A 19,832-nucleotide genomic window follows, 5' to 3' on the forward strand; every position below is an offset into this window, starting at 1 on the left:
TTGGCCCTTGCATGCCCAGTGCTCTGCAAAAAAGGGTCACCAGTTATCGGACTTGGCATTGAGCAGCTTCCCATGTTCCTAAAACCATCGTTAAACATACATTATTTTGAATTCCATTCAGGTGTGTTTGTTTGGAAGATAAAGAAAGGTGGAGCCCTCAGCAGCTATTGCAACACAGTTTTATAAACCCACCACAGGTAGTTGTGATGGAAGAAAGCCCAGAAGGTAAATAGTCAATCATATAAGATTATTATTATTATTATTATTATTATTATTCCTTAATGGCAACTTTAAAATATTCCCAGAGGCAGAAAGTAAAGCCCTACGAGTAAATAACTCATTAAACAAAACATATTGCATACATAGATAAGAATAAAAGCAAAATTGTTGAAGTATACCAACCAACCTCCAACTATAGCCTGCTGTTCCACATTGGCATCTAAGGAAAGAATCCTTAGATTCTATTATTCATGCTATTTCAATGCAGTCATAGACAGCCTTAAACTTAAATAAGACGTTTTCTTTAAAAGACAAAATAGGCAAGCATTTGAGCGTTGGAAGTAGCCAAAGTACAACACTGAATCAGATTTCATTCATTTTATGGAATTTGGCTCCTGACTACATTATTTTCTTGAATGGATTGTTATCCCACAGGGCCGCCCCATCCATTAGGCAGGCTGAGGCAGCTGCTTCAGACAGTGGAATTGAAGGGGCACTGCCTCCATGGGTGCCTGCCACCAGAGAAGCAAGGAGAAGTGGTGACGGCTTCTGGGTTCTGACAAGAGCTTGTGGACCTCTCGCAAGATCTTGCCAGAACCCAGAAGCTGCAGGTGCGCAGCTCCACTAAGTGAGGCTGCAGCGGAGCAGATGGCACCTTCCTGTTTTGCCTCAGGTGATGAAACAGAATAGGCTGCTCCTGCTACTACTAGTGCTTTATCTTTTTGCCTGTGGGGATAATTTATTTCCTTCCTTCCTTCCTTCCATCCATCCGTCCTTCTATAATCAGCTTGAAAATATTGCCAGTCCATCGTCTTTCTGGGTAACTAAAGAAGGCTACCTTGTTTTGAGCTTTGACTGTGGAATGGCTTAGCCAGGTAGTGTTATCTATTGTTGGAGCTTCAATGCTTTTGTGTTAGATTGACAGGTTTAGTAGTGGTGGTTGGCACCTGTCTGTCAACTGAGTTAAATTTAAACTGTAAACACAGCTGAGATGGCTATAAAATATAAATCTCCACATGGTCCTTAGCATTTCCTTTCATGAATTGGCTTCAACTTGCCTCTTATATTGATTGAAGTGGTTTGAAACATCTGCCAATATGACTTGGCAACGACTGCTGCAGCAAACACAGCACATGGAGAAGAATAGACCTGCATCTCAACAGAGGTTCTTAATGCATCACATTATGCATCACGCACACTCTTGATTGTCATCATTTAACATGAAATTGCTGATTTGTTCTTTCCTTCTAAGTGACTTGTTTGTTTTGTTTTTTGTTTCAGATTCATCAGGAATAGATGATATTGAAACCGTTATCCCCTGCAGTCAGTATGCAAGCGATGTCTTTGTCACAGAAACACAGAAGCAATTTTCTCGTTATTACAATGAGTTTGAAGAGTTACAATTGCTTGGTAAAGGGGCCTTTGGAGCTGTCATCAAGGTACATACAGTACGCTGCGTCAGACAAATTTTGTTCCATGGAGCGTGCAATTGGCTGATAAGGGGATGAGGAGTTTCTCGGAAGGAGCTTCTTTTATGATTTTGATTGAAACATCTGTCATGTAATTTCCATTGGGCAGGTGCAGAACAAACTGGATGGCTGCTGTTACGCGGTAAAGCGAATTCACATCAACCCCACAAGCAAGCAGTTTCGAAGAATTAAAGGGGAAGTGACCTTGTTATCGCGCCTGAACCATGAGAACATTGTGCGCTATTACAACGCGTGGATAGAGAAGCATGAGAGGCCTTTGCTCAGTACTCTGACATCGGAAACCACGGAAGGGAAGAAAATGGCTGACAAACTGGCTCAGAATGGGAAGGGTGAAGCGGAGTCCATGGATGACATAGAAGCTAACGCCCCTCCTCCTGTTCTGACCAGTTCAGTGGAGTGGAGCACCTCATGTGAGAGATCATCAAGTGCCAGGTTCAGTGGAGGGGATCAGGAATCCAGTGATGATGACGAGGATGAAGATGGAGGTGTATTTGCACAGTCATTCTTGTGAGTAGGCGCGTAGGTTTCTTTCGTTTCTCCTTTAAGGCATTTACTGCTGGTAGATTGGGTCCTGAGCTGCCCTGCCAGGGATGGAAGGGCTCCTTCTGTTTTGATTGATTGATCGATTCTATTTCTATGCCGCTTTTTGTTCAGATAAATCCCAAAGCGGCTTACAAACAAAAGATTAAAATAACATAATGGAACATCACGAATACATCATAAATCGTATAGAATACTTAAATGCTTTATCAGCAAAACAATCCCAAATAAAACAATTACCATCTATGTAACACTATTAATAAATAACAAAATAATAAGCTAAACATCACAGCTACACCAAAAATCATATTAAAGCATTCGCAAAGTACAACAGCATTCCTATCTATAAAACATTAGCAATATTAACAAAATAGGGTGAAGAGACAGCAATCCAGTGGAAACTCAGTGGTCCTCCCTCTAGTTAAGGACTTTTGCTGATTTCCCCTCAACCCTCTTGAACAGATTTACAGGGGTGTGTAGTGGGAAGAAGGAATCAGTAAAGATTGCCTCATGTCTCCATCTCCCACTAGTAGGAGCATCCAGTGAGCAGAGTTCCACACACAGGAACACTAGATCCAAGCTAATGTATCTGACTTCATATGGTTTGGATACTGACTTGCTTTCGATCTATTAGCATATCAGTCTATGAAATGCATTGGAAACCTCCTTAAAGTTAATCTGCACATGCATTTACACATCACGGTTCCTAATCGCTCAGTACCTTGTCACTTAAATGCTGTGCATCGGAATTCTGAACTGCCTCTCTTATAAAAGGTTGTGTTTTGAGGTGATGTGAAAGTTCTGTCTGTAATTTTTAATCTCTTGATGGGTATTTCTGCACATGCAGTTTTTCATTTGAAGACATTTGAGTGGACATTCCCATGTTAACTGGCTTTGAAGGGGTTGGAATTAAGTGGGATTCCTCTTATGTTGGAAGGGCACTCTGTTCCTGTGTCCACTTGCCAACGGCTCCCTCAGGATACATTTGATAAGCTTCTGAAGAAATTCAGGTATCCATAGAACATTGCTTGAAAAACACTCCTTTTCAAGGATTTTGATGTTCTCCTTTTTCATCTGTTGATTTAGGCCAGCAGCGGATTCTGAAAGTGATATCATTTTTGATCATGAAGATGACAACAGCAAAAATCCTATGGTGGTAAATACTGTAACTAAAAGTATCTTTCTGTGTCCTCTTACAAACAATTCTGATCTCTAATGTTATTCATCAGTTGCAGCCGTTCTGATACCATGAACTAATACAGCATCCAGTAATTTGTCATCTGTCACTTTGCATTAAAACCTACATGCTATACAAAATAAGCCAGGTTTAAATAGAGGCAGTCGATAAAGCTGTTGGGATTTTGTTAAGTGAATCCCACCCTTAAAAAACCCAAGATCAATATAACTATCTGCATAACTGACACAGGCAGCACAAAATCAGTCCAACACGGCATTAAAACATCCTAAAAATACTTACCCAAGGACTAAAGATACTGAAACATGATTTAAAAAAAAACTTTAAATGGAGGTCTTTAAGCAGAGGCTTGACAACCATATGTCAGGAGTGCTCTGATGGTGTTTCCTGCTTGGCAGGGTGTTGGACTCGATGGCCCTTGTGGTCTCTTCCAACTCTATGATTCTATGATTCTAATCCCCAAAATGCATTAACATACAGTACTTTTCCGTGTATAAGACTAGGGTGTTGTTGTTTTTACTAAAAATAATGTTAAAAGGGGGAGGAGTCTTATACATAGGGGCAATGTCCCCCCCATTTTCTAAATTTTGAGTCCTCAAAAATAGGGGGTGTTTTATACACGGAAAAATATGGTAGGTTCCAGGCAAGCCTCACTGGGGAGGGCATTCCATAACCAGTGTGTCACCACCAGTCACTCCCTAGTACCACCTATCCACCTTTTTATGTTGGGAGGACCTAAAGAAGGACTTCTGATGAAGATCTTAAAGTCTGAACCAATATATCCTGGAAGAGGGGATTCTTCAGGCAACCTGGCCCCAAGACTGTTAAGACTTTAAAGTTTATTACTACCTCTTTGAATTGATATAGACTGGAAGCCCATGCAAATGATGAAACATTGAGATGATATGCTGATATCTACTAGTCACCATTAATAATCTCTCTGCCCCATTTTGGCTGAGCTGAAGTTTCCAGAATTTTTTTTAAAATGTTCTAATAAAGTCAATGTTTTAGGGACAAAAACTGGCCAGCTTTTTGACCAGATTTGACAATTCAAGTTTCACATCCCTAAGTGTTCCTTAGGATACTGCCTATAGAACTGTCTCAAACACCCTTGCTTTGCATCCCTATGTAGTTGGGGCTCTACACAAGAGCATCACTGACACTACTTCTTCTGGAGTGAAGTCAAATTCTTGTTCCACTATGAGAGCAGCAGCTGTGCCTTTGAATTCTGGAATGTAGAGCTTTCCAAAGGGCTGGTATAGAAAACATATTCGCCTGCCATAAAAATATTGATTAGATCTCCAGTTAGATTTCTGGCTGTAGAAAGAACAAAGAAAAAAGAATTAAGCCTGGATCCTTGATTGACAGCTCACATTGCTGGCAATGTATCTTGGATAGTCTGGGCAGGTGGAATAAACCTCCTCCCACAGTGGCCTGCCAGCAAGTCCAGCCAAATCTGTTGTCACTACCTAATAATGAGTCCAGCATTTTTGCACCATCGTTTTTATTGGTGTTTAAACTTAAGGGTGTTTCCTTAGTATTGTGTTTTACATGGCAGCATGCTCCAGTTATGAAGGTAAAACATTTGACAGGCTAATGGTCCAGATCTCAGGATGATAGGTTTGCATGGTTGAGGGTAGATTTGTACATACTGTTAATATTATGAATCCAGTGCCCCCGCCCCAGTCTTATGTTAAGTGATCCTACAAGCAGGCATAGGTATTAGCATACAGGCTCATGTGGCCATACATGCAAGTATAATGCAGTGATGTGGTGGGGGCTCATGCCACTGCTTGATGTCAAGAAAAATAAAATTCAATCCAAGTAAAAATGGAAACAGAGCACAATTTGATTTGGCACATAAAAACCACTGTGGTTTTAAAAAGTACGAGCAGTCACTTGGTTTGTGAATATCGCTAGATATATGGATAATATCTGTTTGCTTGCATTCTACTCTTGTGTTTATCTGACTCAGGATGAAGGCTACAAAGGGAAAAATAGTCACAGTGAAGAGGATGAAACATCAGCGATTCAGACTGTTCACCATCTGTACATTCAGGTTAGAAACTCTTAGACTATGTTGTAGAAGATAGCAGTTTTAATTGAGCCTAAGGCAGCATTTGTACATCACAGGTAGATCATAGTTAATGGTTTACTATGAATGTGCAAATGATTCCCACGCCCCACTTCCCCTAGTTATCTTAGTTCCGTGGTAAGGAGGGATGAATTCACAGGGGTTGGTCTTTTTTGTTTTTTAATCTCTGTATCCAGCATTTATTTGGTGGTGGTGATTTTTGAATGACTCTGAAAACAAAACTGTTTGGCTTAGATTTCTATTTCACCCTATTACAACAGCTCATTGCATTTAGGGTTCAAGCACAGTACTTATGAAGTGTAGCCGGTTAGTAATGTTTATTAAAATCACATATGTTCATCAAAAGGGTAGGCTACAAACTTGAACAGTAAATGTTTATATATGCTAATACCATCACAGTGATATAGTAAGAAGTGTGTTCAGTGCTAAGCATAACCATGAAGTGAATGTGGCTTCCTGTTTTTCAACTGTTTCTTCATCTTATATCTGAAGATGGAATATTGTGAAAAGAGCACTTTGCGGGATACCATTGACCAAGGCCTATATGAAGATACCAATCGCCTCTGGAGATTTTTCCGGGAAATTCTGGATGGATTAGCTTATATCCATGAAAAGGTGAGCCACATTCATGCCAAACTCAATCAATTAAGATAATTGGGCTTGTATTCATGTTTGTTTTGGTTTAATCCACTTTTACCCTGCCCATGCTCCAAAGTGCTCAGAGCTGCATAGATTTTTATCTTCCACAATAAACTGTAGAGATGAGAGAGAGAAGGAATTTCACAACCTTCGCCAACCTGATACCTTCCATATGTTGTATAGCTCCCATTATTCCTCACCAGGCTGTCAGGGGCTGCTGGGAGTTGTAGTACAAATATCCCAGTCCTAGTCTGACTTTCTACCCACTGGTCCACACTGGTTCTTGTACAATATGAATAATATCCTATTTCAGGCATGTCCAACAGGTAGATCGTGATCTACTGGTAGATTGCAGGGTGTTCCTGGTAGATCCTGGTTGATCTCTGGCCGCTCAGCGTTCTCCTTACAAAAAAGCAAAAAAACCCCCAACAACCCCAACTTTGGCTTACTAAAAAAACCTCAACAACTTTGGGAAGATCACTGCCAGTCTTTTTACGACAATGAGTAGATCACTGCCAGTTTTTTAATACTGTTAATAGATCACAGTCTTTTGGGAGTTGGACGTCCCTGACCTATTTGATCTGCACATATTTTTCATTAGTTACAAGAGACTTGGTTGATTGTTAGGAGTTTTCTAAGTAATGAGTACCTCATTCAATTGTGTTTTAATTAGAGCAAAGGGTATCCTTTCAAAAAGAGATGCTTTCAGCAAGGAAAGCCCCTTGTAAGTGTATATGTTTAGCATTGCCTTCTTAGGAGCAATAGCAAATTCTTAGAGAAACTTAAAATAAAACTCCTCTATGAAGTAGGAATGTGTAGAATATTTAAAGATTGGATCTGGATTTAAGTTAGTTGCACTTAGTTCTCCTTGAAGTCAGTAGAACCTAAACTTACATTGCAATCCTATGCCAGTACAGTGTTACCTCGGTTAAGAACTTAATCTGTTCCTGAAGTCCGTTCTTAAACCAAGGCGTGCTTTCCCTAATGAGACCTCCCACCGCCGGTGCCCTTCCACCATTCAGCTTCCGTTCATAGACCAAGGTAAAGTTCGCTAACCGGAACACTACTTCTGGTTTTGCAGAGTTCATAAACTGAATAGTTCGTTAACAGGGCTGTTCGTAAACCGAGGTACCACTGTACTTGGGAAGTAAATCATGACTAACTTTCCTAGTGATTTGAGTTGATGCAGCTAACTTAAGCAATGGTCCTTTACACACTTACCTGAAAGTAACTCCCACTGAACATAGTGGGAGTTATTTCTGAATAAACATGCATAAAATTGCATCGTTCACTGAGAAGCTCCACTTCGCTTCAGTGGGAGCTTTCTCCAACAAATTGCACTTCCAGCCACTGTTGGGATGCAGAGAGAAGTCCCCTCTGCAAATTTTAATCAGCAGGCAGACGTATATAGAAATATACAGTTTCTTAGGTATCCTGGGCCTGTACCATATATATTGATATGTGATCTATATACATACCAATTCTCTCATATCAAACTCTGTTTTATTTTATTAAAAGGGAATGATTCACCGAGATCTGAAACCTGTCAACATTTTTTTAGATTCCGAAGACCATGTGAAAATTGGTGATTTTGGTTTGGCAACAGATCACCCAGCATATGTAGTAGGTGCTTTTTTAAAAGTTGAACTGTAAAAATGTATAATGTAAGCCATGTTGAAAAATAATTATTGCTACATAAAAGAGGTTGCGTATTAGTTTTTGTTGGTATGCACAGTGTGGAAGAGCCTCTTTTTGATAGAAGATAATTGTGGTTTTTCACTGCACTGTCTCTTTGTACTTTGTCACTTCAGTAGTATGTCTTACATTTTAATCCTACTGTTCTTTTAAGGCACTCAGAGCTCTGTACATTGTACCTTCACATTATCAATTCTTTTGAGTTAGTGCTATCCTGTACATAGTGGCCCTGTGAGTTTCATAACTGAGAAGAGATTTGAATCTAGTACTTGTGTCTGTTGCATAGATTTTGGAATATCTACAATTTTGAACCATCCAACAATCTGGGGCGGAATACAATTCAGGTTTTCTGGGGTTTCTTTTTCAGGCAGACACAAGACAAGGAGAAGGAGAGGATGGTTTGGTGAAAAGTGATCCTTCTGGTAGGTACAGTGGTACCTCGAGTTACATATGCTTCAGGTTACAGACTCCGCTAACTCAGAAATAGTACCTCAGGTTAAGAACTTTGCTTCAGGATGAGAACAGTTATCGTGCTCCGGCGGCGCTGCAGCAGGAGGAGGCCCCATTAGCTAAAGTGGTGCTTCAGGTTAAGAACAGTTTCAGGTTAAGAACGGACCTCCAGAACAAATTAAGTACTTAACCCGAGGTACCACTGTATAAGCAAATTATTTATACAAAACATTAATTGCTTGTAATGTACTGTAAGAGAGATGGTAATTACAGGATTGAAAAAAATTTGGACTAATACCAATATTTGGACAAATACTTTAAAAAAACAACCAACTTCTCCATTTAAAGAAAATACTATGAAATGCCTAGATTTTTCTTGACTTTGACAGTGCTTCTGCAGTGCAGTTGATAACAAAGTGTTGTCCTTAATAGGTAACTTAACAGGAATGGTTGGCACCGCTCTTTATGTGAGCCCAGAGGTCCAAGGAAGTACTAAATCTACTTACAATCAGGTAAAAGTCCCTTTGGAAACTGTGTTAGGTATGAGGGCTTTTTTTATCCCAGTCTTGTGAGTTGAATGTAGAGATCTTTCTGTGCATAGGGTGCCTGTCTGCTGCTAGTTTTCGATGCTGAAATTCCTGTCCTCCCTCCAAAAGCACTGCTGAAGTTCCTTTGCCCATTATGACAAGGGAGCCCAGGAAGGAGAGAGAGGATTGGCAACACACACGTGCGTGTGTTGCATGCACACACACACACACACACACACAGAGAGAGAGAGAGACTGAAATAATTTGTAGATGTGCCTTCCTCTAGCACATGGAGAGCTTAAGATTCTGCTCTCCTTATCTAAATCAAATTCAGTTACAAAATGTTGCTTGAATGTTACGTCAGAAAACAGTCTCAGTAAGGTCCCCCCAAAGGAATGGCTCTGCAGTAAGGTAAAGCGAGCAGATTGTGACTCCGTGCTTAGCCTTATTAGAATGGTTGTAAACTTACAACCATTCTAATGGTTGTAAGTTTACAACCATTATAGGGACGCAGGTGGTGCTGTGGGTAAAACCTCAGCGCCTAGGACTTGCCGATCGCATGGTCGGCGGTTCGAATCCCCGCGGCGGGGTGCGCTCCGTCGTTCGGTCCCAGCACCTGCCAACCTAGGAGTTCGAAAGCACCCCTGGGGGCAAGTAGATAAATAGGGACCGCTTACCAGCGGGAAGGTAAACGCCGTTCCGTGTGCTGCGCTGGCTCACCAGATGCAGCTTGTCACGCTGGCCACGTTACCCAGAAGTGTCTGCGGACAGCACTGGCTCCTGGCCTATAGAGTGAGATGAGCGCACAACCCTAGAGTCTGGCAAGACTGGCCAGTACGGGCAGGGGTACCTTTACCTTTTTAAACTTAGGGGAATGGGCAGTGATGTATTATTTCCCTCTTTGCAACTACACTTACCTATGCTTTCAATCTTTTTCTACTAGAAAGTGGACCTCTTCAGTTTGGGCATAATATTCTTTGAGATGTCTTACCATCCATTGACGACTGCATCGGAAAGGATCTTTGTTCTCAGTCGGCTAAGGCTTGTACGTATGAAAGCTTCATAATAACCTGTCAAACATGACTTGTTGCTTATGTCACGTACAGATTTCTCTCTGGATCCAGCATTAAAACCATTGTAAAACTCTACTTCCAGATCTTAATGCAAATATATTTTTTAAAATAAATATCTAGACCAGAACTTCCTGTTGACCTTTTCCAGAGATTATTAGTTTTTAATCATGCCCCTCCACCCACTTAGCCAATACAAAGTCTTTATGGAGCATAGATTTTATTTTCTGCTGTGTTAAGTAAATTACATTAGACCTGCTACAAAAATTGTTTGTGATAAGAAAGGGGGCTGCTACCTTCAACGTTGCCTGGGGTGGGAGGAGAACTCTGCTGCTCTTACTTTTACTTGTAAAAAGCATGAAGGGAAAGTATTTGCAGTGGTATTGTACATTAATAAACATGTACCTGATGCAATGCATAATGAGCCAGTGTCTGCCCTGTATTACATGTGGGATCTATGTTTGCTGTGCAGTGGTACAAATAAATAGAATCTACACCGCCATCTGGCAGAATTGCTGGTGTGACTGCTTTGCCAACAATGAAAACTCAGTTTTGAGTGGCATCCCTCAGCTGTTAAAACCCTGGAAATATGCATTTGGGCATTTGGCTGAAGAACTTGCAATCTTTAAATTATATTGTTCTGAATGCAAAAAAAAAAAAAAAAATTGGCTTTGGGGAAGCATATCTTTTGCGACTTTCTTCATGTTTGATTCTACTCTGCTTTATTTCCCAGCCTTCTATTGAATTTCCAGAAGACTTTGATGAAGTGAAGAATGCAAAACAGGTATTCATAAACCTTTTTCAATTGCTGTGTTCTCAAAGTGTAATCATAATTTTACCCTCTTTGTTTCACACCAGTGCACGCCCAAGCAATTACAATATAGCACTAGAGACAAAGGAAAATAAATTATAGAAAGGGGAAGTAAACTACTGACACTGAAGTGTTAAGCCTGCAGAGCTCATTAGAATGGCTCCAAAAGATTAATTTATGTTTTACTCTGGAACTTATGCCACTTGTGGAATATTGACGTTACAATTATTTACTTTAAGTGTGTTGTTGGGAAGATGTGACTAAAAAGAAAAGAGCAATAAAAATGTTTTTTTAAACAAAACAAAACAGGACTATTTATTTTTGCTTTTTTTTTTAGAAATTGGTTATTGCTTGGCTCTTGAACCATGATCCTTCCAAAAGACCAACTGCAATGGAGTTGTTAAAAAGTGAACACCTTCCTCCACCTCAGATGGAGGAGTCTGAACTTCACGAAGTGCTTCATCATACTTTAGCGAATGTGGATGGGAAAGCTTACCGGACAATGATGGGTCAGATATTTTCACAGCGCATCTCTCCTGCAATTGATTACACCTATGACAGTGACATTCTCAAGGTTTGCTTTAAATTTAATGACTAGTACCCTGCAGGAATAAGAAAACAAACCAACAAATAAATAAATAACCCACAGCTGCTGTTGAAATCTGAGGTCTTACAATTTACTCCTTTGTTAGGCTAGGGCCAGGCGATGCTGCAGTCCAGTTTATATGAATGTCTTCAGATGTCACACTCATCCAGAACTGAATACTTTTGCTTGATATCTCACATAAGGTTATGCATGTCCACCTGTGCAGATACTAGATGATGATATGGGTGAATAAATGCCCTACTCCTGACTGTTCCCCCAAATGCCTCACACCAGTGATGGTTGCACATAGATGTACATTTCCAATGAGCAGATGAACTTATCTGCACAGCAGGTAACAGAGAGTTTCTTGGAACTTAAGATCTGAGACTTTCCCAACTTTTCCTTCCCACGGGAGATGTTTCTGAAAGTTTAGGAGGGTACTAATGGAACAATAGCAGCTCGGGCAAGTTGGTGAAAACGTTTTGTATATACCTTGCGAGAGCAGAACTGCTTTCTACTCTTGCTAGGAACAAAGCTTATGGGAATTAAGCATTTTCAACACTTGACAATGTGCCATATAAAACTAAGTTGCAGTAGTAGTGCTTCCAACATTGGCATTAAAGATGTCAATATCTATGTCCCCTTCTTACGCTCGAAAGCACAGAACATGCAGTTATAACTACATGTTCTTTTCCTTTTACCAGGTTACATGGAGGAGGCACAAAACGTTTGCAAAAGCTTTTTGTGCCCTGTCTCCAATGCCGCTCTTATTTTTATTTATAGATGTAAAATACTGTTAAGGCATGAGGACATAAAAACTCCTGCTCCCAATTTAATACCTTTCTACATGACTAGAAATGTGAAAAACAGGTGTTGCAGGGGAGACATTATTTTTAGCAAATGGTACTGTTCTGACACCTCTGTTGAATTTTCCCTTTACGTCCTAGGGCCTGTTTTTGTTTTTTAAACCATCTGGATTCTCGACAGATATTCTGAGACATGTTTCTGAGCCTAACCATCATATTTCCAGGAATACTGTAATGTTTAATCTTTAAATTATTAGTATAAAAAACACCCAACAGAGTGCAAAGGGGCCAATATTCAATGAAATAATCTGCTAGTTAAAACTAATGTTAGACTCTTTGCTGAGTATAACATCCATATTGCTTTCTCATGGTGTGACAGTATGGATGTTCTGATTTGAGGTGGCTTGTATTTTGGATGTTTCCAGTGTTCAGAAGTCCTTATGCATCATGATCATTCTTGATTCCAGGGCAGTTTTTCGGTGCAGTCAATCAAGATTCAGCAACATGTATGTGAGACAGTCAGCCGAATCTTTAAAAGACATGGTATGAATGTTTACACAATTGGTTCTTGAATTTGTTTTATACGTAAATTGGGTTAGGGAACTATTTTCTCTCTCTCAGACAAAGTGGGGCCGGTGGATTACAGAGACATTGATCAGCTCAAAGATTTTGCCTTTTTAGTTTTTGCTTCTATCTTAAAAAAATGTTTGAGTAATTGAATAAACTGAAGGCAAATAATTGAACATCAAACTGTTCACCTTTCCAGAGCCAGTCCAAAAACACTGTCTTGTGGGCCGCTGTGGTAATTTTAATTCCCCTACAACAGAGCACGATTTGGCAGGCTTACTCCAAATAAGATTCAGCGCATATTCTAAATTTTCTTACGTCAGGTAGCAGTCATAGGCACAATTTTCCAGGATGATCTCTGTTGAAATTAATGGACTCTGCCCAAGAACCCATAATGCTCCAGTTTATTCCAGTAAGGTTTTCACAAGAAAAAGTACGTGTGAATTCTATGCAAAGAGAATTTAAGTGGCCACCAAAACTACAGCGGCAATTCAATCTTTTGGCAATGAGAGAGTCCTCTTTCTTCTCCGCACCTATTACAGGGGTAGGCCCATTATCTCTTACAGAGTCTTGACCAGCCAATCATGAACATACAGCTTTCTTATTATTAAGGGAAAAAGGAATGTTACAATAGAGTGCATTGGCTTTCTAAAATTGTCTGTTAGTTCGCTGTTTGTGGTGCAGAAATTAGACACTTTCAACCATTTTTGAACAGGAGCTATCAAGCTGCACACCCCCTTGCTTATGCCTAGGAACAGAAAACTGTACGAACACAATGAAGCTTCATATTTAATGGATCACAGTGGGATGCTGGTGATGCTTCCTTATGATCTCAGGGTGAGTACTAGTGTGGAGTTAAGTGATCTTAGAGTTTCTGCCCAGGCTTTTTACCAACTTTCCTTCGTTGACGATGAGGGCTGATTCAGACATTGATGTTGGCATTGTAGGGTGGTCTTCCATGCAGCTGAATTCCTATAAGACCTTACTACTTTGCAACCACTCTCCCTTCCCTCTTAAAATATTCTCTCATGCGGAAACCTGACGCATTAAGGAAACAATTTCTAGGGTTTATAAAAGGCAGATTAACTCAGAATTCTCTTTACGTAGTCAACAACACATTCCCAGTGTGACAAATTATCTTCTTTTAGTATTTTTGTCACTACAGTATAGTAAAATAATAATAATAATAATAATAATAATAATAATAATAATAATAATATAGTAGTAGTAGTAGTAGTAGTAAATGATCGTGCAGTCTGATTGGAGGAAGTGTTTTAAATAATTTTATTAGCTGCAATTGAAAAGGTGCTCTGACGTGCCTGTTCCTTTTTACCTCCTTATTTATTCATGTCATAGTTCCGGCCAATTCTGGTAAAAATAAAATGCTCATTTACAGGATTAAACTAGCAACAATTTCAAAGGGTTATTCTGTTCATTTAGCTATAAAATATTGATTACTGGAAGAATTTCACAAAATCTGAAACCGCATAAATCAGAATGATAGATGAACCTACTGGAAATTTTGGTGGGAAACTTTCACTAGCATTGCCTATTTGGAATTAACATGAACTTTTGACAATTAATGGAAATCATTTCTGAAGTCCTATAATGATAAGAAGCCTAATTTTCTCTATTTCATTAATTACCATGTTCACTGCAAAATCATTTCAACTACTTTTGTTTGATATGCTTATTTTTTTATTTACAATCTGCATTTTACATTTTCCCCTCCAGATTCCTTTTGCAAGATATGTAGCTAGAAATAACATAACAAATTTGAAAAGGTAAGGGCATGGCCCAGGAATCATTTCATTCTTTCTTCAAATGTAGTACCTGCCTGTCTAATTTTTGTACCTTTAAAAATAAATCTAACCTATATAGGAGAGGCCATAGTTCACACTTTGCGTGTTGTACCATTCCCTGGCATTTCCATTTACAAAAGAAATCTTGAGTAGCAGCACTGGAGAAATCTCAAGTCACAGCCAATTGTTGCAAGCAGAATGGGGGTAGATGAGTCAATAATGTTTAGCATTGTAAAAGGCAGCTTCATATCTATTTGCTCAGACCTTTGGGAATGTCCAGTAATTGTTGATCTCTGCACATGATTTTATTGGCTGTCTTAATTGTTTGCTGTTGATATATTGTACGTTGCTGTTCTTTTGTGTTGTAATTGTCCTTGGAACCTAGGGTTGCTATATTTCAAAAAGTAAAATTCCCGACACCCGCAAAGTTGTTGAGCTTTATTCCTCCCCCCAAAATAGCAATAAATATGTCAAATAACTAAAAATAAATAAAAATGCTTTAAAATGTAAAATATTCACATTTTCTTCCCGCCCTCCCAGATATTGTATTGAGCGGGTTTTCAGGCCTCGGAAATTAGACCGCTGTCATCCAAGAGAGCTCTTAGAATGTGCTTTGGATATAATCACTCCTGCTGGCAACAGTTTTCTACCTATTGCAGAAGCAATCTACACAATTTCTGAAATAATCCAAGAGTTTCCAGTATTGCAGGTAAGTGTTCCTCTGTTTTCTTTTTCCCCAAAACATACAGTGTTTTAGTTTTTGTTTAGTTTAAAAGGAGTCTCTTTCTCCTCCTGCACTTATCCCCTTAATGTTAGGGCAGAGTAGGAATGAATTTGGTCCATTTTATAGCTTGCCTTACAGAGGTCTTTCAAAATTTTATGCAGTTTAGTTTTTCTTGCCTCTCTACCCAACTGTAACATATCTTTGCCAGACTTCTCATCATGGAGTGTATGTGTTTAGTATCTGTAAGCAAGACATTAAGGAGAAAATGTTGGATTTTCCCAAAGATTTTGACATAGTTTCCTTTGAAAAATCTCAAAACATTTTAAGAAAAAAATTTGCAGAGCAGAAGCAGATGTTATGAAACTGCAGGGAACTTGTACCAGCTAAAATTACTGGAAAATCATGCCGAGAACACAGCCACAATCCAGCATGGCATAAACGTAGCCTTCATTTTTGTTTACTGAAGCTTATATGTTAATGATTCTACAAATATTTATAAATTAAATACAAAATTTGAATAATTAGCTAGGATGCCAAGAACTGCTTCGATTTATGCAGTGAAGTTGCATTAGCTGAACAGAGTTTTTGATGTTTTCTGACACACACTCTTCACACAATACTATAGTCCAAGCTGTTTTCCATACTACTCCATTTCAAAACCACTTTTTGCAGTGCCAGGGTAGAGCAAGAAGGCTTCTGTCGCAGATGAATGAATCTAAGCCTGCTTAGACTCAGAGAACAAGTTTCATGGTTCATTGGATCCTGACCACTGTTTTCAAGTTGTACACAGCTAGCACGGCTTAAGTGCCGTTTCAAACGAGTTCCTCCAAGTTTGAAGTACACCTCTATTCTGATGTGCAAGACACAATGCTATATACAGTGGTACCTCGGGTTAAATATTTAATTCGTTCTGGAGGTCCGTTCTTAACCTGAAACTGTTCTTAACCTGAAGCTCCACTTTAGCTAATGGGGCCTCCCGCTGCCGCTGCACCGCCAGGGCACGATTTCTGTTCTCATCCTGAAGCAAAGTTCTTAACCTGAAGCACTATTTCTGGGTTAGCGGAGTCTGTAACCTGAAGCATATGTAACCCGAGGTACCACTGTATTAGGAGATCAAATGATTAGTGAACTTTTTTTTGCTGACTTAAGGAAACTCAAATTTGGCTATCATTAAAAAGGTAATGGGCATAAACACCAAACTTTGCTCTTTCTTAGGAAAGAAACTATAGCATCTTCTTGAATCACACTGCCTTACTGAAAGCTATCCTCCTGCATTGCGGGATACCTGAAGATAAACTCAATCAAGTTTACATCATTCTCTATGATGCTGTGGTAAGTCATTTATGTGTTCAGTAACCAAAAGACTACTTTATTGGATGCAGACAAGCTGCATAAATCATTGCAGTAGGTTTTGAAGGAGTGGCCAGTGGGAAAAGGAAGAGTAGGCGTTCACCAGGATCACAGAGAGGAGGAAAAGACAATGGGTTCAAGTAGCAGGAAAGTAACGTTATGGTGAACATTGGCTCAAATGTCCCCAACTGCCTTTAGGCTGTGGTGCACTAGCTCTGCTTGCCGTGATTCAGCAAAGGAGATTTGTACACACATCTTGCTGGTTCAGGAACCCTGGAGATAGTGGTGTGGATGCTTATTCTTCATACAGCATTGGTTTTCCTGTGGGCAGCATTTGTCCACAGCCACATTCTGGCACATGTTGCATGTAAAGCTTTTTCTACATAGGAAGCTGCCTTGTGCCTGTCCATCTGGGTCCTTCAGGGACTCAGCTACCTCCCCGCTTTGGCAGTAGATAAGCAGAACAAAGCAAAAGGAGTCTCTTGCCAGTTAGAAATTTTAATGCTCATAGCGAGAGAACAAAGAATCCATTTCTAGGAATGAAGGTGCTCCCAATTAAGGGTTCCACCCAATTCCCCTCTCGTCATCCACGTCACTTCCGCACCTTGCAACCTGATCTCGCAACCACTTTGCTTTCTGTGCTGCCACCTTATCTGTTCTCCTTGACCTTGGCCTGAGCAGATGGATGCTTTCCAGCGAAAGAGAGTCTGTTAACTCTCCCTCTCCCACTTCTCCTCCTCCTAGCTGTTCACCACCCAGTTCTTCCCAACTTTTGTCTTCTGAACTATGTCCCTCTGCAAACCACCGTTCCAAATCTGTACTCTCCCACTGCTCCTGGGAAGATTCGGGATCCTGGTCAGGAGCAGCAGGAGGGGGAGACTCCCACCAATTCCTCCTCAGTGCAGCCTCCGCAGCACAGTCCCTGACACTAGCTCAGTATAGTCCACACTGAGTGGCAGTGGCTTTCCAGGGTTTCAACCCTGATATTTCCAACCCTACCTGGAGATGCTGAGGCTTGAGCCCTGGGACTACCTGAATGCAAAGCAAATACTTCACCACTGAGATACAATCCTTCACCCAAAGCATAACCAGAGCAGGACTTAAGATCAGTTCAGGTGCGACACCAAATTCCAGGATTTGCATTCAGACCTTCTTCCAAGGGCAGAGACAGAACTGTTGGGTTTCAGAGGGCAAGAAATGTTTAGTTGTGGTGTACCATTGGCGTAGTGGTAATACTTGCCTGTATGCTTGCCTCAAACCTCCTCAGAGACTTTTTTTAACACACCCAAACATTTGAACGTCGGTGTATGTCTCTCACTCAGTGGATTATTTTTAACTGTTTCCTTCTTGTATTTTTTTATTTGCAAATACAACAAAATGTTCTGTCACAGTGATCATTTGTGGGAAATATGTACTTGGGGGATGTTTAGTGTGATCACTTTTAGTTATAATCGGTATATGGTTTTAAATGTTTCTTCATTTTCTATGTAAGTTTCCTTGAGACCTTCCAATATAAGGAGACATGTAGATAAAGTTTAGTAATAATCTGCATATAAATGTTGAACATTTTACGGGTGACAGGACAGAAATTTAAATGTCACATTTTTTTTATTTTATAAAATTTAAGCACTGCTTGGTTTTAAAAAACACAAATTCTCTTTTAAGCCCCCCCCCCGCACAACTAGAAATAAGAGAATATCAAACAGCTTGTATGTTGATCATTTATTTTGCTGCAGACTGAAAAATTAACTAAAAGAGAAGTGGAAGCCAAGTTCTGCAACATTTCTCTATCATCAAACAATGTAAGTAATATGAAAATGCCTTGGTTGTGTGTGTGTGTGTGTGTGTGTGTGTGTGTGTGTGTGTGTGTGTTATTTTTGATGTATAGATACATTTATACCCCACACTTGAGCCCTGAGAGATTCTCAGAGAGTGGTTAAAAATTAAAAGCAACATGTTCAGTTTTCTTTCATAGTACTGTGGAGGTTCAAGAGAGTGTGCAAATACTTCCATGAGCATTTTACTTTTTATTTTTATATTCTCCTTCCCATTTATAACAGGCAGGGCATAGCTACTCCCTCCCAATACTGTCTTTTACATTGGTTGGCATTGACCATTATATTTAAGTTAACTGAGATTTATCTATTGGAAACAGACAGTATTTAACATACTGAAACCACTGGGAACTGTTGCCAATATGCAGATCACACCCATTTTTCTATCTAAATCAGGAAAGGGCACTAAGGTGCAAGGTCAGTGCTTGGAGGCAGCAGTGAGCTGGAAGTAGGCCAGTAAATTGGAAGCTGAATCATGAAAAGCAGATATGTTCCAGCATGGTCACTGGAAGCTCAGGAGTGCCTGTTTCCAGCTCAAGCTGATTCACCAGCTTTGGCTACTTTGGGGTGGAGATGACTTGTCCATTGTACTCCATGCTCTAGTAGCTTCCAGAATAGGTCGTTGCAACACACTCTCGATGGTGCTGCCCTTGAAGATGATGCAGAAACTTCAACTGGTCAAAATGTTGGTCCAGAATACTGGCTGCGGCTCCATTTAGAACTCACATAGTCCCATTTTAAAACAGCTGCTTTGTTTGCCAGTTTGCTTTGCTGATAGGGCTTTCTGCTCTTGTGCCTTTAGTTCCAACCAGCACGTAGCAATTCCTTCATATGTGCTTTATTTATACCCATCTCTTGCCTTTCAGCTTGCTCAACTGTACAAATTCATAGAACAGAAAGGGGAGTTGCAAGACCTGATGCCATTGTTAAACATGATATTGAAGCAAAAGACGGGGGCCACCTCGCTGGTGAAACTTGGCATGAAAGAGCTTGAGGAAACAGTGGGTCTGCTAAAGAAACTGGGCATAAAAATTCAGGTTTGTAAGAGTTTTTTAAAAGTCAAAATAAATAGGTTAGAACGGTATTTCTTGTGTGTCAGGCCATTGATTAATCGTAACAGATTTTCCAGATTTAATTGCCATAAAGAAAGCACCTACTGAAGCTGGTCACCTTAAGTGCGCAACATGCAAAAAAATTAAAATATGTAGTATTGGGGGGCTTTTACTTTAAAGGGGGTGGGAGATCTTACCAGTTTACTTAGGTCATTAATTGAAAATGACCAGTTGTACGCCAGTACAGAGGATAAGCTTGAGACAGATGGATAACAATAGCTCTTGCACACCCCACCCTGTGAAAAGCCAGGCAGGAGGGGATAGATGCTGCTTAGCATCACTGCCGCCTTCCTTAGGGAATTTCAATTCTCATTTTAGT

At 40.0% G+C, this 19,832-nt stretch overlaps 1 protein-coding gene across 1 annotated transcript in view; it reads left to right on the top strand.

The window, feature by feature from the left end:
* The window catches only part of EIF2AK4 (eukaryotic translation initiation factor 2 alpha kinase 4), a 41,507-nt gene that overhangs the window by 14,416 nt on the left and 7,259 nt on the right, over nt 1-19,832 (top strand). The window contains exons 10-28 of the mRNA XM_079989170.1: nt 122-225; nt 1,501-1,658; nt 1,798-2,216; nt 3,336-3,405; nt 5,420-5,503; nt 6,032-6,154; nt 7,697-7,801; nt 8,241-8,295; nt 8,756-8,835; nt 9,794-9,895; nt 10,654-10,704; nt 11,069-11,305; nt 12,591-12,666; nt 13,406-13,527; nt 14,425-14,474; nt 15,033-15,201; nt 16,432-16,548; nt 18,303-18,368; nt 19,268-19,438. Of these exons, the coding sequence (XP_079845296.1) occupies nt 122-225; nt 1,501-1,658; nt 1,798-2,216; nt 3,336-3,405; nt 5,420-5,503; nt 6,032-6,154; nt 7,697-7,801; nt 8,241-8,295; nt 8,756-8,835; nt 9,794-9,895; nt 10,654-10,704; nt 11,069-11,305; nt 12,591-12,666; nt 13,406-13,527; nt 14,425-14,474; nt 15,033-15,201; nt 16,432-16,548; nt 18,303-18,368; nt 19,268-19,438 (2,359 nt within the window). The remainder of the gene's footprint in view (nt 1-121; nt 226-1,500; nt 1,659-1,797; nt 2,217-3,335; nt 3,406-5,419; nt 5,504-6,031; nt 6,155-7,696; nt 7,802-8,240; nt 8,296-8,755; nt 8,836-9,793; nt 9,896-10,653; nt 10,705-11,068; nt 11,306-12,590; nt 12,667-13,405; nt 13,528-14,424; nt 14,475-15,032; nt 15,202-16,431; nt 16,549-18,302; nt 18,369-19,267; nt 19,439-19,832) is intronic.

Source organism: Podarcis cretensis (assembly GCF_951804945.1).
Source record: "Podarcis cretensis genome assembly, chromosome: 1".
NCBI classification, from domain to species: domain Eukaryota; kingdom Metazoa; phylum Chordata; class Lepidosauria; order Squamata; family Lacertidae; genus Podarcis; species Podarcis cretensis.